This window comes from Myzus persicae, unplaced genomic scaffold (assembly GCF_001856785.1).
Source record: "Myzus persicae strain clone G006 unplaced genomic scaffold, MPER_G0061.0, whole genome shotgun sequence".
NCBI classification, from domain to species: Eukaryota; Metazoa; Arthropoda; class Insecta; order Hemiptera; family Aphididae; genus Myzus; species Myzus persicae.
In genome coordinates, this window is record NW_019100470.1 from 523,374 (window position 1) to 547,404 (window position 24,031).

A 24,031-nucleotide genomic window follows, 5' to 3' on the forward strand; every position below is an offset into this window, starting at 1 on the left:
AATACGGTTGAAATAATAATCTTGTTACCGTGTATGTGACGCTTTTTTTACCCCGATTCGTGGGGTCCTGCTTGTAAACCAACAACAACAAAAAAGCTCAGGACTTTTGGGATCTGGCCAGTCCGACACTGGTCTTAGTCCATAGGTATATTTTATAATATTTAAAGTAATAGTAGGTGGGTACTTAACATTTAAAAAGTCAACTTATAGAACAAATAATATTATTTATACATATGAAAGCTCAGTAGGCCACACTGGTTCTAATTTTCTATACTCCTTGACAATTAACCTCAATAACATAAAATGCATATAATATTTAAATAATATATATTTGAAAATCAAATTTTGAATTTTGATAATAATTTTAAATTAACTTTTTTTCATTTAGTTGTTTATTATAATATTATTTTATTCATTTTTATGATGTTATTGGTGCAATTTTTGATAATGAGTATCTGAGAGTTTCTATCAGTCTTATTCATTCTGACATTCTGTAATTGAACTATTTTTGCATTTGATATTTATCAAGTCCATATTTAACAATTAAAAATATTAAAACAAATATGGCTATTCCTAATTTAGCAGGTAGTTTTTAATTGTGCATGTAAAATATGTGTATAGTTGTAATAATATTTTTTTATCTATTTTAGTCCGAGGCTCTACAGGTTTCACACTGTATCAGAGTGAATCCCCATATGATCAAGTCTCTAAATTTCCATCGGATGTCTCATCGACATGCAAGTTTATGTTGTTCAGTCCGAATGGAAAACATTTTGCTTGGATTAACAATTCCAAGTAAGTTTTAGATTGATATTTTTCTAAAAATGTATTAACCACATATTTTCTGTAAGGGTCGTAATTGTTAAAACTTCTGATTGGAAAACCATTGCTGAAGTTGACTATCCAAAAGCTGCTCAGTTAGCATATAGCAGTAAAGGAACATATTTGATCGTCTATGAGCCCTTTATGAGTAAATATAAAATTATATATTTTTAAACATAATACTCACTATTTGTGGAGATGAGATATGAGTTGATGTTATTCCACTAGCCCACCACAAAATAATGAGTACTTATTTCAAAAGATATCAAACCATTAGTTATTATCTCTATCTAACACACACAGTTTATAGCAAATCAAGTTGTTGAAAATGTATCATACATTTTTGAGGTACATTAAATACCAGATATATAAAAAAAAATTTAATATTTAATATCATTTCAATCAAAAAATACATTGGTTACCTAGTATTTTTTCTCTGTTCAGCATACCCGTCAGATGTATTAAAATTGGCTTGATATCTTTTTAATTTATATATGTATATGAAAATATTATAATTGTATTTATTTAATATTTATAGCTACACCAAGTAATCCAAAAGGCAGTCCTAATGTGCACATTATAAAAACAGCTGATGGACAACTAGTGAAAAGTTTCGAATACAGAGATTATAAACTTTGGTAAAATCAAAATAAATTTAAATTAAATTAAAAATATTTTGAAGCAATATTCATTTATGTTTTATGTAAAATAAATAGGCCCATTATTATATTGGTATAATATTGCTGTCTTTTATAGGACTCCACAGTGGTCTTCTGATGAGAAAATTTGTGCTCGATTTTTGAATGGCGATGTTTTATTTTAAGAGAATTCTAATTTTGATAATATTGTACAAAGAATTAAAGGACTTAAACTCAATAATTATTCAATATCTCCAGGAAATCAACCACTTAATATTCTTTGCTTTATTCCAGGTACTTAAATACCTCGTATTAACTAAATACAAATTATATTTTTGACATATTGTTAATATAACTATTAAAAATTGTATTTATAACCTAAAACTTAACATTAAACTAACCTAATAGTCTTTAGTCTTATATAAATCGAAATAAGATTGATATTTACTAAGTTAATAATAAAGTTGTATCAAAAATGAAATATTGGGGGAAACAACACATTTTAACCTAAATTATATTAATAAAGGATGTTGAAACACAATATTAAAAATAATAATTTGGGTCTTAAACTGATGGGTTGATTATAATAATTTGTTATTTCAGCTAAAACTGGCCCTTCAAATGGTCGTCTGTTTCAATATCCAGATTTTAGCACTATTGTTGCAAACAAAAGTTTCTTTCAGGTATAATAACAATTTTTTTTTTCAAGAATATACTTTATGATAATTTTATTCATAATTCATAATTTGTAAATATTTAGGCTGATAGAGTAGAAATATTTTGGAATCTAAAAGGAACAGCATCCTTAATGTTAACAAGTACCGATGTCGACAAAACAGGAGCATCTTATTATGGTAAACAAGGTCTACATCTGATAACTTCAAAAGGAGACACTTCTCAAGTCATAGTGAGTAAGTAATTTATTTTTTATTGGAATTTAATATATATTTTACATTTTAATATTTTTTAAATGTATTCATTTTGATTAATTTCTACAATTTAGATAAAGAAGGACCTTTATATAATGCTGCCTGGAGTCCATCTTCAAACGAATTCTGTGTTATCTATGGTTTTATGCCAGCAAAGGCAACTTTATATAATTTGAAATGTGACTCAATAATGGAATTTGGAACTGGAACATTTAATGCAGTCTACTACAATCCCTTTGGGAATAATATCCTTTATATATTGAAAAATGATTATTCAATTTGAATTTAAAAAAAAATTCAGTATGTAGATATATATAAATTTCTTTAACTCTTTAAACACTTCTTCTCATAGCTGGGTTTGGTAACGTGCAAGGAAATGCAGAATTATGGGATATAAATGGCAAGAAAAAGATTAAAAAAATTGAAATACCTGATACTACATTTCTTCAATGGTCTCCGAATGGTCAACATTTTGTAACTGCTACAACTGCGCCACGACTAAAAGTAAGTAATGGCTATAAAATTTGGCACTATAGTGGTGCATTATTACATGAAAAACCTTGGGGAAAAGATGAATTATATCAAGTTGTTTGGCAAAATTATCCTCAAGGTACTTATAAAACACCCAACATAGTTTACAAAGCTGTTGAAGGAATTGCTTCTAGTCAACCAATTGGCAAGTTATTTTAATCATTATTGTTATATTTCTAATACTTCTTTGCATATTAATGTTATTATTAAATCAAATTCCTTTTTGTGATTTTAACTTGCAGCTTCTAAACAAGTTTATCGACCACCGCATGCCCGAAACTCTGATTTTAAACCCACTAGTTTACATGAAGATTCATCGTTAGAAACAAGTAAGTTTTTATTTACTGTGTAATTATTTTAAGAAATATAGTTAATTTTTTGTTTTTAATGTAGTAACATACAAAATACATGAAATAAAAAAATTTTTTTTTTTGGCAAATCTAGAATTTGAAACAATTGTGTACTTAAGTTAAATTATAATTAATCAACTATACTAATCTACAAAATATCTATCAATTTTTAGAAAACCAATCAAAAGCTTATTTAAAGATGAAAAAGAAACGTGAAGCTAAACGACAAGCAAAACAACTGCAAGATGTAGAAGACTCAAACGATGATAAACAAAGTGCTGTAAAAACAATTGAGGAACCCAAAGATAAAGAAAAACAATTAAGGATTAAAAAAATTCAATCTGTATGTCTTATAACTATTATTTTATTATTAGCTGGATATTGTAGTTAATAAATAATACTGAAATTTGTTGTTTTTCAGGATTTAAAAAGCATCAATCGTTTAAAAACCTTACAATCTTCTGGTAAAGAATTGGATAACAATCAAATGGCAAGATTAAAGCTTGAAAACGGTTTATTAGCTGAACTTAAACAATTACAGTTGTAATATAAAAAAAATTATATTTAATAAAAACAAACAAGTATAATAACTAAATTATTGTTATATTGTATTATAATTTATAGTACTGTACTGTAATTCTATATTGTAATAAATTTACAAAAAAAAAGTAATCTCGAATAATAGTTAAAAAATACTGTTATGTGAATATCCATATCAATATACAATATCGTAGGTTTGCTTTAAGATTGAAGGTTGCTGAAAATTCAGAACCTAAGAAATAAATGTAATAACATGAAATAAAAAATTGAAAGGAAATATTTTTCGGAATTTCTACTTAAAAATCATCAGAATAATATATTATCACTGTATAATATAAAAGTGATGTTCAACCAGCTAATTGTATTTCTTGTGTACCAGTGATTTGAGGACTGAACCTCCAAAAGCATATATTCTGTTCAAAATAAGAATAGTAGTCAGCAACCAGGTTGTGCATAAGGGTGTGGCAATACTACACAGCAGGTACAAAAATTGATGTCTCATTGAGGATGACAAACAGCATTTTCCTGACTGTTCCTGTCGACCTCTATGTCTTACTTTGAACAAAGTATAGAAACTAGCCTGTGCACCAACCTAAGGTTATACACTTGTTTACAGAAACATTAACTGCCACTGTGTTTAAAGCCACAATCGTCCGATTATTGTCACACTTTATGAGAATATTAGGGGACTACTAATAGTTTAAGTTGGTGAAAGCGATCAAGACGATGATTCCAAATAAAATAACCATAAAGTAATACATTAATTTTAATAATCAAAATTAAATTTCTTTCATTCTAGTTTCTAGTACCTACCTACATTTCCACCGTATTAAAAACTTAATAACTATTTTAATTTAAGCTATTTTTTTTTTTTACAAACAACATTGGGAATACATATTGTGAAGAAAATAACTTTGTTCGTCTGAAATTGGATTTTACGGTAGACCAATGTGTGTCGCACAGTGAATGATTTAGGATGAATGTTTGAATATACTTTTTGACAATTATTCTACAGGTTTTACCATGTGTCCAAGACTTCTGAAAATTGAATCAAATTCGTTAAAATGTCTACTTAAAATCATTTAGAAATCAGGGCAGTAGTGGGGAACATTTTAAGATTTTTAATTTAATTTCAATTCCGAATAATTAACATTTACAATTTCATGAGTTATAAAGATATTCTTTGAGTATACCAAATTTATTGGTAAGATTTCAGACAATAAATGCAGTTGCTAAGAAACCTTGAACATTTAATACAATATCCCGCATAAGTTGTCAGACCAACTAAAAATATCAAAAATATAGTCACAATACTTGTTTCGTCAAAACAGCGAAATCTGCAAATTCTTTTTTAATTAAAAAACTCCAAAAAATTAATATTTAACGTAAAATTTAAAAACTGACCTAATGGTTTCTCATAAGTTGTGTTAGGACTGAACTAAAAAAAGTTAAGCATGATTCCAGTATTCCACTATTTTTTTGTACGAATGTCTGAAGCTTAAATTTCGATGAAATATTTCAAAGTTAAGTGTCTCCGTCAAGGCGTCATGCTTAAAATCATGGGTAACGGTCCAATATGCGACCTACAAATGTTACTCGAACTACCGATACAATTGAGTTGATCTACACTTTTCTTTATCGCGGTTATTGTCGTAGTGGGAATTTTATTCTATTTTATTTTATTTTTGTTCTCCAATAGGTACCTAATGAAAAACAAATTATATCCATATTTAATTTTGTGTAACCATTAGCAACCCTAAATGTATGTAAATTAACTAAATAGATATTCGATTTTCTTGAGTCGAAGCAAAAAGCTCACAGAGACTGTGAGTCAACACTTGAATTTGGTTATGAAAATTAGACTATTTATGAAGATAACTATCTCATATCATCAATATCGGTTCAACGGTTGAGGAGTTCTTAAGTCACGAACATATATTTTTATATAATAGATTTAAGCCGAATAATTTTTAATTGTATCCTCGAGGTCTAATATTAATAATTGTTCTTGAGCTATAAAAGAAAATACTAAAAATACAGTATTATTCGGTATTCCTATTCTAAAACTGGAAGTTGTCTACAGCCTTAAATTACGTAGAAAGTAGAAGGTGCTAGCTGCCATGAAAAGTATATATTTTGCATAGACATAATAATATAGACACAATAATAATATTTTTATGTCTATGATATTTTGTCACTACTGCTACAGTGCTACATGCCTACATGTATAGTTAATAATTATAAATAATAAATATAGATCTGTGGGTCATAAATCATAATATAATGAAAGCCACGATAAAGTATTTAAAGATATTATATCACAGAATAGATTACATTAATTCATCCATGGCTATCCAGATAGATATGTCATATCTATTCTATGATAAATTGATAAAAGTAAGCACATTTACTTATTAGTTACTGTCGTTACTGATTATCTTATTATTCCTAACTTTTTAATTTTAAAATTTGAATTAAACTGCAACACAGAATAGTTTTATTCTATTTTTTATCATCAATTTTAGAATTATATTTTGACTGCAGTTATGCACATTTACTAAAAATAAAAGTATGAATTTAAATAGTAATGTTTGGATTTTGTCTAAGTCTTTTTTTAAATGGACCTGGCGCAAACGGTTTTATTCCTCAGCAGCAACACCATTAAAAGTACCGAATATAAGTGAAAATTTGAGTTCTTTCAAAAAACTCAAATATCCAGAGAGCATGTTCGTGTACTGTAATGATGTAGCAAGTAAATAATTACTTAATATTATAATTTATAATTATAGTATAATTGATATAATAAAATATAATTACATTTTTATTACAATTTTAATAATTGATTGTGGCTTGTTGTAAAGATAAGGAAATTATTAATAATATAAGTGCACATATTTCTTATGTATTTATTATTTAATTTATAAACATGTTTAGAAGATATATCAGACACAATATCTGTACACTTGACTAAAAAATATGGTAAAAAAAAAATTGAAATAATTGAAGCCAACCCTGGTCCATGTTTAATTACACAACATTTACTGAAAAAAACGAATTATAATATATGCGTATATGAAAATAATTATGTGTTCAAAGAATATTTAATGGTTAGTATTACATTTTTTTTTTTACTTTAGTCGATTATTATATGGTACATACCTATGTTATTTGTTTAAAATGTTTAATATGTTATTTTAAATATAGGCAGTTCATTCAAATTATGGGGACAGAATTAAAATCAACCATGGTAATTTTCTCTTGCTATGGAAGTTTGGATTTCAAGATCGGATGGATCGAGGAGACAGAGTTTCAAAATTTCTATCAAGTATTGGTACACCACAACAACCATGGAACCAAGAACGTATACATTTTTTTAACTTCCATAAACTTTTAAAGCATTGAATTAAAAATAATTTATATTTATAGGTCCATCACTAAAAATAATTGCCTCATTACCCAATAAGAAATTTATGAATTATTTGATCTATAGTTTTATATTTCAAACAGGATTGATGGTTTATGGTCGACCAGAATTTTATTTTTTACTCTCACCATCAGTATTTAAGGTAAGACATTTAAGACGAAAATGAATCTATATAAACTTTATTTTTATAACTTAAAATAATATGTAATATTTACAAGTCATTTTATTTTTAGAGGTATTCTTGTAAACCAATTATTGATAAAAAATATTATAAAACACAAACAATTCTATTTCAAACTATCTTTGATATAGAGTCATTAAAAACTTATCCAAGGACAGCATTTTTTCCACCACATATTTCAAAATCTGCTAGTAAAAATGGTAAAAATGTCCGTTATAAAGAGGTAAGCTATAAAAATAATATTTATTATCTAAAAATCAATTAAAATTAATAAGTTTTAATTTTATTTTTAGTTGAAGGAAGCAGATGATAAGTATATGATCTTAGCAAAGGTTGTAGGCCGTCGAGAGATTTTAAATTCAGAAGGCTTAACAGAAGATTTATTGAAACCATATTGGTATTTTGTCAAGCATCATACACTAAGCCGTAAAAATTTTGTAATACCAATGTTAGAGTAAGTGTATTTAATAGATTCTTATTTTATTTATTTCAAAGTAATCATAATTTTTTTATTGCTTTTTTTACTTTCAGGCAGTGGATTCCTGGTTGTGGACCTTATTTTATAGCCCAAGGATACACAATATTTACTCAGTTCGGTGATCTTACACCTCCTCAAATTTTACGCTTATTCTTAAAATTTATTAGTTTACCAGAGTATAATGATTCACCATTTCTAAATTCAATGGAAAGTAGAATTGCTAAATTATTACCTTCATTACAAATCCCACCTGACGACTCGATTACTGAATTATCTGAAAATAACTCTTCTATAGACTTTGAAGATTTTAATAACAAGGATAATTAATATGTAAGTAAAAAAGACTGAACTCAAAATTATGTTAATGTTATATATTTGTCAGATTGTGTATTTTATTATATTTGTATTAATTTGTGTTATACTAATTAGTAATGTATTTAATGTTTTGTATTAAACTTGATGTACAAGATAAGTTTTTTCTTCTTAATAAAAGCTTTTATCTGAATTGCATATTAATATATAGAGTGATTTCTTTATTGTAAAAGTAATACATATAATAAAAAAGCTGATTTTGTTGATTTAATTAGTAATAATGATTTCTGCCCATTTCAGACAAATTAAACTTGAGTGATTTTAACTCTAAATATTTATCAAAATATAATAAATTATCTTACTATTTTGTGTGGACTTGCGGTGGTAACTACAGGCACATTTTTTTCAAAGAATTGTATTTCTTTTGAATTTTATTAAAAATGATTAACCATACAAAGAAGCATGAACTATATTAAACATAAATAATCCAAGTTCAGTATTTCATTTAATGTATTAACTGCTGTTTCATATTGTTTAATGATCGAGTAAATGTATGAACATTTTCTTTATTCAACATTATAAGTGTATCCAATCTTTCTTTAAAAGCAGCACGCTCTTCTTCAACCAGTTCTAGTCTGAATGTCATTAAATATTATATATTATGATCTTGATTATTAATAATGTACATAATTATTGCATTAAATTTATTATTTACTTATTTTGTAATTCTATTAGTTTTTCATTTGGATTTAGTTCATGTTTCAAATGGTATGAAATACTATTTGATCTTTGCTTGAATGATGAACTTAAGCACCCCATCTTTGATTCAAATTTTTGTAACTTTTGTTTTTCCGTTAAGTATTTATTCTTTTAAATAAATTATTCCGTTAATGTCATAAAATATTTAACTATGATGTACTTACTTTAAAATCAGTAGCATTTAGAACGTGTTCACAAATTTTGTTGTGAGCCATGATTAATAGGTCCATGAGTTGTTGGTTTTCAAATCCATTCAATTTCTATTTAATAAAACCATATTATAACCTCTTATTAATATTCATTGGTTATTAGTTTATTACCTGTATAAAAATGTCTTTAGGATCTGTAAAATCTATTGAACACATATTACCATCTCTGTAAAGTATTAATTTAGTATTTGGTACTTTATGAATTTTCATATACATACTAATATTATTACTTACTGATTTTTTTCATTAATGTTAAGTATTTTAGATTCTAAATGAGATATTCTCATATCTCTATCATTCAAATCAGATGTTTGTTGTTCAATTATTTTTGTTGCCTATAATCATTTTTTAAATTGTTTAAATCATACTTTTAACTCTTAAGATATATTCAAGCAAACTTTTTCATATTTTGACTGAAGCAGTGTAATTGTTTCTTCTAGTTTTGTTACAGAGTCTTTTGTTTTAAACCGTTGCATATTATTATTACTTAAGTCGGCCTATAGACATATAAAAAAAAATGGTAATAAATATATAAAGTATTAATATAATTATATGTTAAGAATACTTTTAATTGATCAATGAGTTGGTTATCAAATTCAGACTTCGATAATAATTTTTGTATTTGTACTCTTAAAACAGTAATTTCTACATCTAATGCTTTACTTCGTCTTTTCCAAATTTCCACTGATTTAGCCAACTCACTAACCTTTGATTGAGTATCTTTTAATATTTGGTCATTAATTGCTTTACGTGCTTTCTCAATTTTTCTGTTGCTAACTAAAAATGTATAGTGGTTAGAACAGATTTATAAATGATATTGCTTATTATTAAAGTATGTGATAGACTGCATATGATGTAGAGAACATGTGTGGTAGACTGTATATGACAAGAATACCAACATCTATATTTCAAATACAATAATACCAGATGAATTATGCAGTTCTTTTATTTTTGAATCATTTTGTTTCGCTTGCAGTTCGTTCACTCTTTGCTGCAACACCAATATTTTTTGTGCACGTCCTATGTAATTTGAAGATCCCGTGCCTGATAAAACTGTTTGCATCAACTCTGGGTCTCCAATTTCATTAGATAATGCCTATATTGAGAATAATTAATACCAATCACAAATTAGTTTCCATTATAAACCATTCTTACATTTTGAGTAATTTTCAAATCATTTTTCAATTGCATTATCTGGTTACGGTAATTGAAAATCTTTTTATTCAACAAATTATATTTATCGGTCAACTGTCTTATTTCTGTCAAATCTTTGTTTTCTAGAATGTTGATTAAAAATATTAATAATTACTAAAATATTATATTACTCACTAACATAATATACTTGCATAGTCATCAGATGCTGATGATTTGATTAGTTGTAATTCCGACATAAGCTCATGTACTCTATCTGTTAACTGTAATATTTTTTTATTTGCAAAATCTGGCACGGTATTACAATTAGATTTTAAACTATCATTATTTATAATATTTTTGTTTTCAATTATTGATAGCAAACGGTCGTTTTCTTCTTCTAAGCTCTAATTAAATATTTACAAAAAAAAATTTATAAGATATTTATAACTACTTAGTGCTTTTCCTTACTTTTATTTTATGTAAAAAATGCCTATTTGTATCTTGAATACTTGTCATATCTATAGACTCAGGACATGATGGAATTATCATCTCATTCTAGATAATAAACAATTTTTAATTTAATTTTTAACAACATAAATTTGTTGTCTTTTCTTTTGTTATGATGAAACTTGCCTCTTTATCATGAGTCTTGTTACAAATCGTTCTAACATTTGATTCATCATTTTCATCCATTGATTTATTGACATTTTCTGCAACGGACTGAATAAAATACTTTTTAATAGTATCCATAATTTCAAAATCACTCCTACATAAATCCAGAAGTGTATTTAGTGTTTATCAAAGATTAATTTATTAAATAAACATTGTTGTTCCTAGGTGACAACTGAGAAGAAATATTCTGTATAGACTTGTATACACCAGCTCATATATTACTTTTTTCTATATGAATTTAATAGTCTCATTTGTAAATTGTACTCAAAATGATTAATTGTGTTATTTCAAGCTTAGAAACTTAATACATAGTCAATTTGTGTTCAGTAGAACCATTTTTTTTAAAGTTTAGCTTCAGTGTTAGAGTGTATTGACCTAATATCTAACTTCAAGGTATGGACATTATCTGTGCTTATTTTTTGGTACACACGTACAACTTTGTTTTATAAGTAGGTATTTAAAGTTCAAATGTTGACAAAATTTATCAAATTGAAAGTGGCCAAATTATTTTGTAGTTAAATATTCGTACAATTTTCAACATTTAAGGCTAAGGATCAAAAATTTAAAACAAAATTGCACACAAGTAGTTTTATCTGTATCCAAAAAATATATAAACACGGTTTTTTTATGTTCAAATTTGAACGAATTTCACATATTATTAATTAACTGAGAACAATAATTAAAGGTATTTTGTTGTGATGTAAAAATATTATTTATGGATACTTACTCAAAACTTTTAGAGTGTATTTTTATATTATATACATACTTATCACAATATTACTAAGTAACATTGTAGGCTGACAAACCGCCTTCACTGAAAATCGTATTTCATACGCAATAATGATCATTGAATTCAATTTTAATTCCATCCATTACAGTGACCCACTTGTAACCTACTGTACGACATAGTGACATACACTTACCCTTTTTTTTTCTCCTTAAGTGGACACTACCCATTCATTTGTTGTCTCTGTCTTACACACGTACGACATAGAAAATTGTTGTCCACTAGTTTCAATATTGTGCTGTTAGTTTTGATATTAGAGTGAATTTACCTATCAAAGTTTTAGTTAAGAATATTATCTATTCTATAGCGTCAGCGGATTTTCAAGCTTCAAGCTAGTTATGAGCATTTTTTATTTGTGTTATTTCACATACTCGTATCTTGCTTTAAAATGAAAATATCGAAAATCCACTGACGCTTAAACATAGATAATGTTCTTACCTAAAAGTTTGATAATACTTAAATTCACTCTAATATCAAAACTAACGGCACACTATTCAAAGTAGTGAATGAAAATTTTCTATGTCGTAAGTTGATAAGACGGAAACAACGAACGCTTGGGTAGCATCCTCTTAAAATACGTTTGCTTGCGGGCGCCCACTTTCCCCTTCCAATTTTTTTTTATCAATTTATTTAAATTAATGTAATGATTTATAAAACTTTGACACACTATCTCGAGGAGAAAACTGAAAAATAGTCTTTTAATAAGCTTAATATTGTGACTTGTGAATAATGTTTTGCTTCATTATTTTTCATACATATTTTATCTTGACCAGGTATTTCAGAGAGACCTGCGCATAATTATTCTTAAATAAGTTAATTATTGTGAATAGTTTTTTGGGAACATGAATCTGGATAATATAGACGAGGTCTTCAGCATTTAAACCCTATACATTTATTATAGCCCCTGAAAAAAATACAACATTTAGTACTAAATATAGATGTACCTATCTTGGTTTTAGTGTATCTCAGATTACGTGTAAATCGGCATTGGTGGACCTCGATTTGTGAACTATTTTGACTGCAAAAATCAACAATTCGCCTGCGGTGGATTATTGGATATAATGGATACATAGTCTGACACTGTTGGTCAAGTAGTCTTTGAGTATAATATAAATTACAAACATACAAATCAACTCTCATATTTTTGTAAGATATAATTAATTCTTTATCAAAGTCAATAAACACGACGTTTTGATGCATACTTGATAACTCATCTGCCCGAGTAACCTATGGGCTATGGCAACCATTTATATATAAATTAATACTAATTCCTCAAAATTATTTCTATTATCCGTAAAATATAATCAGTGGCAATCATTTAAAAGAGCCAAAAAAAATGTTGTATTTCAGTTGTAATCTTAAAATCTTTGTGTGAGCACTTATTTAAAATACGAATTTTGTAGGTTTGTGGCGGTGCATGACTCTTTTTGCATTGTACGCAACGACTTTCTGCCGGGGAACAGCATAGGTACTTGTTGCGATGAGCTTAAATGTAATTATGAACAATATTGAACATTGCAGTAATGTACCTATTTTGCCTATACAATACGCCGGGCAACACTTTATGTTGTGTAGTATTTTTGAAGACAAGTGCGTACACATAATATTGCTTTAACACATTTTTAATAGCAAATTAATTATTAAAAGCACTTTTTATACTTTAATAGGCAAGCAACTCTAATTAGTGATCTACAGTTTAAGGTCCTGCAATTATACTTTGCCCCGGATTTCTGTATAGAACAATTGCACCTTAAAATTAAGTACAGTCCACCACTCTTTTGATAAATACTTGATGTAAATATTTATAAAAATGTTCTTACCATTTGCCATGAACAAGCGAGTAAGCGACCAGTGTGGCTGGCCGACACTCTTCTGCTGATCATAAATTTGCTTTGTTGTGCGTAGGTCAGAGAGAGAAATAAATAGTGCCTTAAAAATCAGACTTCATCTTAAGTGTCATCAAGTTGAAAAAGCTGTTGAATGTTGACAGTTAACATTAACTAAAATGTAACAGACTGATAAATAACAGCCAGACTGTCGCACAAAGACATCCCCAATACAACCATTGTCAGATACCCAGAAAAGGACAATCTGTATTTTACGATCACAAATTAAGAAATCGGTGGGTACCTACTTGCAGCAGGTGGCTTATATAACGCCAGAGAAATGGTATGTGAGTATGGTCAAAAAAGGTCTTTGCTTCCGAGATGGATTCTATAGTTCCCCGTATTAAACCTTTTGATAATGCCGCCTGATTATCCCTGGTCAGCATATCCGTGTCGTCCATTTTGCCAGAGCATGCGCACCACCCAACACAGCAACTACCTCTCAATACCAAAATCTACGAGACAACTGGACCTCTTATAATAGGCAGTAATCAGTGTATCTTATTGTTTGGATTGGCGAATTTTGAGTATACCTAATTACTTTGTATCACCTAATACCATTAGTGCTACAGCATAGTCCACAGGCAGCTGCGAGTCAGGTTAATAAAGAAAATGTATTGTATTGACTGCATCATGTTACATTAAACTCTATATTTGAGTTGGATAATTTTTTACTATTTATTAATCTTTATCAATGTAGCATATTCAAGTATTTAATATTATGATGTTAGACACAAGATTTTGACAATATTTCAAATTATTTCTGTTGAGAAGTATAATTGTCTTAAGAAAGTTCATTATTAGTATCTAATAAAAAAGAAAAACCGAGTAAATTTAAGAGATTTGTGTTTAGTCAACAATTTTTTATTCATTCATTTATCTAGAATATTATTTATACAAAACTTTGAAAAAAATTTAATTAATGTTGTAATTACAGACTAGTTAAGCAAACAGCACCTCAAAATTGTTCTTTATTTATTATTTATTTATGTATGACAATTTTATATCTATTAGGGTTCAAGATATGAACTTGAATTATTCATCAAATTACTTAAATCGCAATGGTATAATATACTTCTACAATTTAACTAGGATAACATTGAGTTTTGTTTAATTCCTTAAAATAGAAAATGTATAAAGAATATTTAAATAATATAATTTACGAGTTAAATATCTATTATAAAATAACAATTTAGTAACGTTTTTAAAAACTGGTTCATGAAAAAATACATATGAGCATTAATTATAAACTATATTTTAAATTTCTAGGGATGGTGTTTAAATATACGTAAAAGAATATCGGTTCCGTGAATCACTCAATTTGTAAATTAAACTACCATCAAGATCAGCCGATTCTTTAGTTGGCATACTTGACATAAAATCTCGACAGAATTCAAACACTGAAATATAAATTGATAATATAAATTCATTAAAAATATTTAAATTTATTAATACTCAGTACTTACAAATACTAGATGTATCATCCTCAGATAAAAGATATGTGTCCAAACTACTGGCTAATTTCCAACAAGAATCTACATATTCTTGTTCAATTTTTTCCATTAATTCAACATCAATACTGTCCTCTGTTACACTTCTTGCCCATAATTTTGTAAATTGCTCACATGCATTCCATAACTATATGTAAATAAAATGTTTAAAATATTGAACTTTTAGTTTGAATAAATTTCATAAATACCAATGCCAATGACTCATAAGAAAATTTTTCCATTGATCCATTAAGCATGCATAACCGTATAGCCTGGTTCACATGATCTTCAAGTACTATAAAACAAAAAGTTTTTGATAAATATGCAAAAATTATTTTAATACATTCGTCACAGAACAATGAATTTTAAAAATGGGATTAAGAACTATAATACATCTTCCACAGAAATAGCAGATAAATTTACTTCTTCAAGTATAATGTAATAATAGTAACACATTTTAAAAAACTCAGAGTTAATATAATTTATAAAAAAAAATAATTTGTTAGAAAAATATAAAGACCAGAAGAATTCAATTTAATAAAATATTTAAAATTATATTCCAAACAATTAGACATTTTTGATTTCATAAAATCTTATTGGTACATGAAAATTCTTTGAAAATATTAAAAATTTGAAAAAAATTAAGGCACTATATAATATGAAATATTTGTTTATGAGTTAAACTTTAAAAATATTTTTAGATTGTTGAGAAATATTAAAAAATTATGAAATAGTCCGGAAAATCTGTTGAAACATAAAATTGGTATCTACTGACTAGTGTTTATCATATATATATAATATTTTATATGTTGTATAGCATATATATAATATTTATATTATATAACTTAAGTCAACATTAATACAAACAAACATACAGATACTAACTTTTTTCAAAAGCATCCAAACCATTTTTTACGTTTTTAATACTATCAAACAGTTTTGAGCCCAGATATCTTGACGCAACGCTGAAGAAATATGTTTGCAGTTTATAAGTAGTTGACATAATCCATAATCTAATAAAATACATTCGCTTCACATCTAATGAGTAGTTATACTTATTCAAATCTAAAATATTGTATTGATAATTGATCATTATTGCATTGAGAATTTTTAAATAAATATAATATACATTTACCTTTAGTTTGTAATTGAGAGATCATTGCTACAGCTTGTTTGCTTGTTATTAATAAACGAAAAATTTTGTTATAATTAAATATTACCTCATTGGTTAAAATTAGGCTTAGTGGAAATTTTACCTATACATAAATAAAAATATAATTAATAAGATCAGATAAGTGAAACACATACTTAGAGATTTAAACTCACATCATAAGTAATAGTGATGCGTTCAAGTTCATCAGCAAAATTATCTTTGAATACATCATTTTCTTCAAACAAATTATTTTTTTCTGTCTTATAGTTCAGTGATAGATTACACGAATGATTACTAGATACAATTGAACCGTGATCATCACTAAGAAGTGAATAAAAACAATTATTCAAAAACGAATTGCGCTCAATCTATAATAATTAAAAATTAGTTTAAATATTGTGATGACTCAAATAGAATAATAATAAATAAAAGCAGAGAAAAAACTGTGAGACTAGCAAAACTACCTGTACTAAAGCATAGTTTTAATTTCAATATCAAAATAATTATATATATATTTTACCTTATCTTACCTTAATAAAATCTACCTTTTATAAAGCAGTTGTGAACTTGTGAGGCTAGTCGTGTAAGGCAGTAGATAATAAAACAAAACAAAAGGATGGTGAGTGTTACAGAGATAAGAATGCAAATGTAGATGTGTAATGACTCGAGGATAGAATAGAACATTAATTAATTAAAGGTAGTGTAAAAGTGGCATCAATATTGTAGAAGAAATGAGGGCGTATAGGTTGAGATTGTTCGGTCAGGCAATGAGGAGAGGTAACTTGGAGGCAGGAGGCAGGGAAAGTGGTTATGGAAATTTGTATAGAAGGAAAGAGGGAGAGGAAAATCGAAGAAGAGATGTAAAGACATTAGACAAAATAGAGAACATGAAATTAGCTTAACTGGTAAGAGTAAAGGAGTAGTCTGTGGAGGTATAAAGACAAGGGTAGCCGACCAACTACATATATTTGGGTGCGAAAGTAAAAGCAAAAAAAAAAAGAATATATTTTACCTTATATTCCATAACTCTATCAATTTGAACAGATTTATTCACATCTTCTAAGAAAATTATATTGTACAAATTCTTCAAATGGTGCACAAATTTATTTTTCTTTAAAACAATATCTCCGACTTCCAATCCAATGTGATTTATGGCTTTTTGAATAACCAATAAAAACATACTAACCATTCCATAACTTGAAGGTATAGTCAGTTCAAATGTTGATTTATCATTAAATCTAATTAGTCAAATAGAATTACAAAAAAAATTAAATATAAGTTAGGTATAATAATTTCATTTATTATTTAAGTGAAGTAACAACTATTATTAAACAGACCAACACTCTATCAATAATATTTAGTTAGAGTAAATTAATATATTACTGCTTCACCATGGTCTAAAATCAGCGGGGAAAGACCCTGGGTAATAATAATAGTGGTTCTCTTGAACCAAGTTTAAAAAAAAATTACACCTACTGAAATTAGAATTTTACTTGGATCTATATATACACATTTAAAGTTAAATAAAACTTTACCTTACCTCCCTCCTTTTAAAAAATCCTAAATAAACCAGTTGCTTCACAAAAAAATTACATGCAGAAATAAAACAAAACATCATTCCTAATGAAAAAAGTTGATTATGAAACTATACATTAAATAGTTTTATATACTATCCATAAAATTAGAATTCAAAATTAATATCAAAAATCAAACACCATATCTATAATGCAGACTACCGACTAATTAGAATTTTAAATTTTATTGGAAGAGTTTTAAAATAATAAGCAATATTTTTTAAAATTGATTATGTAATTACTAAACATAGTAAATATGATATTATACATACACATAAACAACTTACAGTGGATAGATTAAACTGGGAGCTAAAAATACATTCACATAATATTATCAATTATTTTAACCTTCAATTAATTTTACTTTATACATAATACAATATATTCAATACGCTAAATGCAGATACATACTTATAACAGACACACACTGATGCTAACAATGGCAATTTATTCCAGTTGGATGGATTATATTCATTGAAAGGATTAATGTAATTGTTCCAGAAGGTATTAGAATTTTTTATTTCAATTAAAAAATTATTAAACAGTTGGCCTAAAATCATTTAAAATTAAAAAATAAATAAAGTTACCTAAATAGTTGCAATAAATAGATATTCTAACATACCTCTTGGAACTTCACACAAGGCAATAGCGTCATTACTAATTGCTGATGCTACAAACACTTTCCAATCACAATTATTCAAAAAGTGAATTAAGTATTCAAGAATTGGCGGTACATTTAAGTTACAATCTTTTAAGTATCCATGTACATCATTAAAGAATATATTGAATGGTATACTACTGTCTCCTTCATAATTGTATATAATAAATTCATTGTTTTGATCAATTAACTGCCCTGCATGAATCCATAATTCTGTCATATGTACATAAGGTTCAAATGCATACAAGAACAGTGTCATGACAATTAATTTTTGGTAGTCAATAATTGCATTTTGAACGGACCAAAATAATACAGAAATCAATCTGAAATATAGATAGATATAATAACCAAACACATAAGTACATTTAAAATAAGAATTATACTTACTTAATTGAAGTTTTCCAACTATCAGTTGTCTCCCAATTTGAAACTATAGCTTTTGAATGCACAGAATAAACGTAAGAAATAACTTGAAAATGCATATACATTTCTTCTTCAAATGATAATAATGTGGCATGGCCAACTATATTTAATTAAGTGAACATAAACTTTTCATATGAACACCACTAAAAACAAATATAAAAACTTACCACAATTTTTAATTCTATTTTCAATACAACACATTTTATCAATCATTGGTTCTAAAATGTACTCCAATCCTTTGGCATATGCTCTAACTGTATAGGGTATTTTTTTTAGTTCTTTTAGATGGCGTGTAAATTGTATTAGAAGGTTAAATTTTTTCATACACCGTGAAATAGTTAAAATCCATCTATTAAATACCTCCTAAATTAACATTCAATATTATTGATGATCGGTTAATTAATAAGATCAAAGCTACAACTTACAGGTGATATAGATGACGAAATAGTCATACATCCAAATAATTTACGTTGTTCTTCTAAACTATACTGAAGAATATTTGATATAGTTAAATTGTTTTTTAAACACTCAAGTATTATGAAATTATCATCTATAATTTTAAATATTTTGTTGTTTGTGTATCTAAAAATACATGTATAGTCAATATATAAATATTTACATAATATACAATCATTTTTTTTTTTTTTATTATCAGCCTTTAATATAAATAATGTAAATTGTTTACCTTTTTAAGCTGAAATAAAATGGATGTTGTCCACCTTTAGCTGTTTCAGATTTATTGAGCCACCAATATTGAGAAGCCCGTTTTATTAATAAATTTCTACCAATATTTTCATGGGAAAAAACTAATTTAAGATATTCCCTACTAGGTAGACAGTTATTATTATCTTTTATTCTATTCACTAGAACATTTTCTGGTGAACTAATAACACTTAACGAGCGAAAATCAGGCTCATCTTCAGAATCTGTTTCAGAATCAGATTCGATACAGTACTATAAATCAATAAATATATTGTTGATTAAAGCAAAAATTATACATTTTTGCTTGTATTATAAACTTACAGAAGTTCTACCAATGTTTAATAACTCTTGTATAAGATCAGCTTTCCATGAATCACCAAGCACTGCAGCTTCACCTTCTAATTCAATTCTAACAGTATCTAAATTTGTTTTACGGAAAGCATTTCTAGAACCACAAGGATTAATAGCCATACTAATTATCATCCCTACGATTGCCCATTTCACAACATCTGATGGTAGCTAAAAGACATTTAATTGTATTATTATTAGCACGAAAGCATAAAGTATAATGTAGGAATAATTAATGTTAAATACTTTAGATGGATTATTAATATAAGAATAATTAATAAATCGGTGAATGCGCATTTCAAATTCCTTAGCTTCCAACGGAAATCCTTGAACACGATATTTTTCCATTAGTCCTTTTACACAATATTCAACATCTGACTGTTTAGGAGGTTCATAGTACACATCATGCAAGTTATTTACTATTTGAGCATATTTCAGATAAACTTCATTGAAGTTCTAAAACAAAATTGTAATAGATTACTAAGCTTTGTTTTAACAATATATCAAATACTCAAAGATACAAACTTTTAATCCAGTCATCATTTTAATTAGTTCTAAAACGTTTGCAAGTGCCTTCGAAGACAAACTAATGACAGACGGGTTGTCCATTTTAATTAAGTTAAAATAATACTCCTTTTTCTTATATATACCTAGTTTTGAGCTTACAAAAAACACATAGTTAAGTGAACCAAAATATAAAAACGGAACAATTTACAATTAGATGGTGTTATAATATATAAGGATAACATTAGTTATACATTGTCATAATAAGGTGGTGTCACATTAATCATAGATTTATACCACAGAATAGATTTAATTTTACATTAAACATAAAACTTATAACGAAAAAATCTAATAAATTGAAAGTGATTTTGGCGGTTGTGATTATGGGCTTGTAAATTTGTTATGATAACGGACAGATGTTATGGACAATATTGATAATATATGTATATATTATCTATAGTTATGGTTATAGAACCAGAGAATTGATAGCACAGAATGATAGAAAGAAAGAAACAGGAATTTAAATTTTAAATATTTTCAATGGATGAGGCTCTCGAATATTAGGTAATGAGTTTCAAACAAATATTCCACACCTAACAAATACAATTATGGACACAGTGCAATCATTTAAAAACTTAACATTTTATAAAATACTGTTTTGTCCAAAATAAATTCACTCTCTCAAATCTGAACCTAAATTTCCATCCAACTTCAGAACTTAAAGTTAATGGTTTTTACAGAGGTAACATTGTGTTTACATTCATATTTTATACATAATATTATTTACATCTATTTAATTTTCAATTAGTCATAACTCAACAACTCAGATAGTCCTACGGAAATTAATGCACAAGCATGTTGTCTTTCAATGTAGTAACATATTTTATTTTTTATTTTTTGTATCCATAGACAATTTAATTAGGCCTTTTGTGTGGCTCATTATTTTTCTTATTATAGTATATTATTATTATAATTTTATCTATTATACCTACTCAACAAATTTCTGTGGTAAATCATTTCATAATTCATTTCTGGTCCATCTATACACATATTATGATAAAACTTCTAGTTCCATTCGCTATGTTTAAATTTGTGGATAGAAGCCTTAAACCTGATATTTTTCACTTATTGTTCGGCCAGTTTGGAGTTTTTTTGATGGTGGAGACTAGAGAGGAGGTGATAATGCAAGTAGCAAAAGTGCTAAATTAAAACTGCTTCAGCTTCAAGCTTTGTAGATCTTATTTGCTGAAGATTAATACACAATCAATAATAACTGTCTAACCAAAAAAGGTACAACTGGCCCTTAGCCCATGACATAATTTGTTATGCCTTAGTGGGGCTTAGTTGATTAGTCAGAAAATAGTAGGTAAAATAGATTTTAAATACTCATCTATTGAACATCAATCTTTGAGTATAGTTTAAGGGAACCCTACTCGGGCATTTGTTGTCTCTGTCTTACTAATGTGTATCATACCAAATTTATGCACAGCAGCTTCGCTTTGTCCATTAATAAATTTGAGTGAATCGACTTATTATAAAACTTAACGGAAAGAACATTTGTTAGTGTTTATATGTTGTTTTTTGACAATAGTTCAATTTTTTGGCAAGTGTTCCGTGTACAATATAGTGTAAATTAAGAATATTCATAACTCACTTAAAAACTGAATGATCATAAAATAAACCCTAATACAAACAGATAAAGTTCTTACCATCAAGTTTTATAAGAGATAGATTCACTCTAATTTCTAATAAAAGAAACTATACGTGATCTACTGAGCTTAAATTTGGTAGGTATGTTACACACTTGTAAGACAGAGTGTCCTCTTAATTGATTAGTTTTAAACTAAGTACAAATAACGTAAGAGTATGTTTGTTTTTTTTATAGTGTTCAGTTGCAGTCGGGAAATGGCAGGATTACTAAAACTGATAATACCTAAATCGATAGTTACACAATCTACTTCAAAATTCTTTCAAGCACTCCAGTTGGATTCGTTCATTCTTAAAATAATAAGAATGGAAGAGGTAACGAACGACACTGATTTCAGATTTGTGTCTCGTCAGTTCGTCACTAAAGTTGAATCTATTCTTAAGTATTGAATGCAACATAAACAGTAATACGATGTCAGAATCGAAAGGATAACCCAGTTTGAGTTACAAATAATTACAAACTCATTCAAATACTTCTTGAACAGATATTAAACATCGCCAAAAAGAAGTTCATAATGGGCAAACACTAGCGAGCACCTGCTCATTTATGTTAATTTTCAAAGTAGTAGGTAGTATTTCAACTATGTTTTCCTTAGATATAGAACATTAATAAGGTCTATGAGGAACAAATTAATGTTCTTAGGAGGATGTTTCACCTGAATGTGTTGTCACCCTCTTACAAATGTACACAACATAGCAAAAACTGTTTTGCACAAGACAACTAAACTCCCTCTGTACTTAAGTAGAATTATCAAAAAAATAAAAACTCTCAGAAATAATTAAAGTTCTTCCCTATGTGATGTGGAATTGTGGTAATCCTACTATAAATACAGAGGTATTTGTCTGTTGTCTCACACAAAATAGTTATTGCTATGTTATACATTTGTTAGACAGAAACAACACATGTTGACGAAAATCAATTAAATCAAATTATAGAGTTTTATCTTTCGAATTCTTCACCAAGTTTTGAAAGGTAATGAATATGTTTGTTACTTCTTCATGGCAGGTATTTTCCACTTATATACTAGTGTAATACTGGTATAAGCAAAATTAATAATGTTGTCTTGTATAAATTTCTTCAAAATGAAAAAATTTCCAATTTTTACTGACTAACTATTCATGAAATTGAAGATTTAAAGTCTGCATTGAGATGAAAGATGATGAAATTAAAAAATTAAGATGTAGATATCAAGGTCTTCTTAGGAAGACTTAAATATCTCAGGTTGGTGGTTTAAAGAAAATATTTGCAGATCCTGATATTAATTTAGTAAAGCCTAGTTTATTATTAAATGTTTTTAAATTAAGATATTTTTCTATCTAATAATATGAAATGTGGCCAGCCCAATACAAATTGCAGATTGTAATCATGAAGCTAATGTAAGGAACATTATAAATTATAAAAACATCAATACAGTTACATTAATTTCCTAAACGATGACTAATTTAGTCCCCCAATAGTAAATATTAAGGTGGTAGCAAAATGTAAATGTTCATCTGAAGCATGTTAAAATATTTACATCACAAGTAACTTGATCTAATGTAAATTTATGAAGATTTTGTTTTAATAATGGAGTTGATACATAATAAAACTTGTGTTGAAGGTTAAAAAGTATTATCAATATTGATTATTATTATACAACTTATGAAAAAAATTCAAAACTTTATGTAAAATATTACATGCTTCCAGGAGCAGTTGATTTTAAATAACCAATAACTCATACTTTATAACCCTTTTGAGATGAGTTGTTGGTTATTGTATCTTAAGCTATGTCTGCATGACTGCATTACAATTAAATATATTATGGATTTAAATTAGATTA

General features: G+C 27.2%; 4 protein-coding genes across 10 annotated transcripts; 2 read left to right on the plus strand and 2 right to left on the minus strand.

Moving 5' to 3' along the window:
• The first annotated feature begins 563 nt into the window (after nt 1-563).
• LOC111043101 (eukaryotic translation initiation factor 2A) lies at nt 564-3,865 on the plus strand. The gene is given in 12 exon segments (XM_022327932.1): nt 564-585; nt 651-795; nt 852-970; nt 1,361-1,460; nt 1,579-1,754; nt 2,064-2,143; nt 2,221-2,371; nt 2,464-2,634; nt 2,730-3,065; nt 3,163-3,249; nt 3,444-3,613; nt 3,692-3,865. Coding segments are annotated over 12 exon segments (1,683 nt in total). The 3' UTR covers nt 3,818-3,865.
• A 2,355-nt stretch (nt 3,866-6,220) lies between these two features.
• On the plus strand, nt 6,221-23,002 carry LOC111042498 (dimethyladenosine transferase 2, mitochondrial). Of its 3 annotated transcripts, none has more exons than XM_022327138.1 (8): nt 6,221-6,562; nt 6,745-6,917; nt 7,015-7,171; nt 7,237-7,376; nt 7,468-7,638; nt 7,709-7,869; nt 7,947-8,223; nt 22,390-23,002. In XM_022327138.1, the coding sequence occupies exons 1-7, from the start codon at nt 6,382-6,384 to the stop codon at nt 8,218-8,220; spliced, it is 1,257 nt and encodes a 418-aa protein (XP_022182830.1). In that variant the 5' UTR covers nt 6,221-6,381; the 3' UTR covers nt 8,221-8,223; nt 22,390-23,002. The 3 variants fall into 3 exon arrangements, with proteins under 3 accessions (XP_022182830.1, XP_022182824.1, XP_022182818.1); XM_022327132.1 differs by lacking the exon at nt 22,390-23,002 and adding an exon at nt 12,726-12,835; XM_022327126.1 differs by lacking the exon at nt 22,390-23,002 and having other exon boundaries at nt 7,947-8,471.
• LOC111042369 (golgin candidate 3) lies at nt 8,596-12,823 on the minus strand. Of its 4 annotated transcripts, XM_022327117.1 has the most exons (15): nt 12,741-12,823; nt 11,903-12,670; nt 11,707-11,793; nt 10,941-11,027; nt 10,776-10,862; nt 10,516-10,711; nt 10,329-10,450; nt 10,098-10,269; nt 9,739-9,950; nt 9,572-9,670; nt 9,408-9,508; nt 9,285-9,339; nt 9,129-9,224; nt 8,921-9,072; nt 8,596-8,840 (listed from the first exon to the last, which is right to left on the minus strand). In XM_022327117.1, the coding sequence occupies exons 4-15, from the start codon at nt 10,998-11,000 to the stop codon at nt 8,711-8,713; spliced, it is 1,482 nt and encodes a 493-aa protein (XP_022182809.1). In that variant the 5' UTR covers nt 11,001-11,027; nt 11,707-11,793; nt 11,903-12,670; nt 12,741-12,823; the 3' UTR covers nt 8,596-8,710. The 4 variants fall into 4 exon arrangements, with proteins under 4 accessions (XP_022182809.1, XP_022182806.1, XP_022182754.1 ...); XM_022327114.1 differs by lacking the exon at nt 11,707-11,793; XM_022327062.1 differs by lacking the exon at nt 11,707-11,793 and having other exon boundaries at nt 10,941-11,073.
• LOC111042242 lies at nt 14,607-20,884 on the minus strand. 2 transcript variants are annotated; one of them, XM_022326891.1, is made up of 16 exons: nt 20,526-20,884; nt 20,247-20,456; nt 19,974-20,171; nt 19,636-19,904; nt 19,376-19,532; nt 19,118-19,313; nt 18,915-19,050; nt 18,492-18,850; nt 18,281-18,419; nt 18,157-18,178; nt 16,469-16,663; nt 16,278-16,398; nt 16,028-16,207; nt 15,352-15,437; nt 15,119-15,290; nt 14,607-15,052 (listed from the first exon to the last, which is right to left on the minus strand). In XM_022326891.1, the coding sequence occupies exons 1-16, from the start codon at nt 20,607-20,609 to the stop codon at nt 14,931-14,933; spliced, it is 2,646 nt and encodes an 881-aa protein (XP_022182583.1). In that variant the 5' UTR covers nt 20,610-20,884; the 3' UTR covers nt 14,607-14,930. The 2 variants fall into 2 exon arrangements, with proteins under 2 accessions (XP_022182583.1, XP_022182508.1); XM_022326816.1 differs by lacking the exon at nt 18,157-18,178 and adding an exon at nt 17,308-17,533 and having other exon boundaries at nt 20,526-20,609.
• Nucleotides 23,003-24,031: the final 1,029 nt, after the last annotated feature.

Excerpts from the sequence above, each read along its gene's own strand:
- LOC111042369 (XM_022327062.1), bottom strand. The coding sequence starts at position 11,057 with ATGGATACTATTAAAAAGTATTTTATTCAGTCCGTTGCAGAAAATGTC. Across the intron at positions 9,951-10,097 it reads AGAACTGCATAATTCATCTG|TTAGCAACAGAAAAATTGAG; the intron begins GTATTATTGTAT and ends ATACATTTTTAG. Across the intron at positions 9,671-9,738 it reads AACTCATTGATCAATTAAAA|GCCGACTTAAGTAATAATAA; the intron begins GTATTCTTAACA and ends ATATGTCTATAG.
- LOC111042498 (XM_022327138.1), top strand. The coding sequence starts at position 6,382 with ATGAATTTAAATAGTAATGTTTGGATTTTGTCTAAGTCTTTTTTTAAA. Across the intron at positions 6,918-7,014 it reads TGTTCAAAGAATATTTAATG|GCAGTTCATTCAAATTATGG; the intron begins GTTAGTATTACA and ends TTTTAAATATAG. Across the intron at positions 7,377-7,467 it reads TCTCACCATCAGTATTTAAG|AGGTATTCTTGTAAACCAAT; the intron begins GTAAGACATTTA and ends TTTTATTTTTAG.
- LOC111042242 (XM_022326816.1), bottom strand. The coding sequence starts at position 20,609 with ATGGACAACCCGTCTGTCATTAGTTTGTCTTCGAAGGCACTTGCAAAC. Across the intron at positions 16,208-16,277 it reads CTCTCAATTACAAACTAAAG|ATTTGAATAAGTATAACTAC; the intron begins GTAAATGTATAT and ends ACAATATTTTAG. Across the intron at positions 15,438-16,027 it reads TTTGGATGCTTTTGAAAAAA|TACTTGAAGATCATGTGAAC; the intron begins GTTAGTATCTGT and ends TTTGTTTTATAG.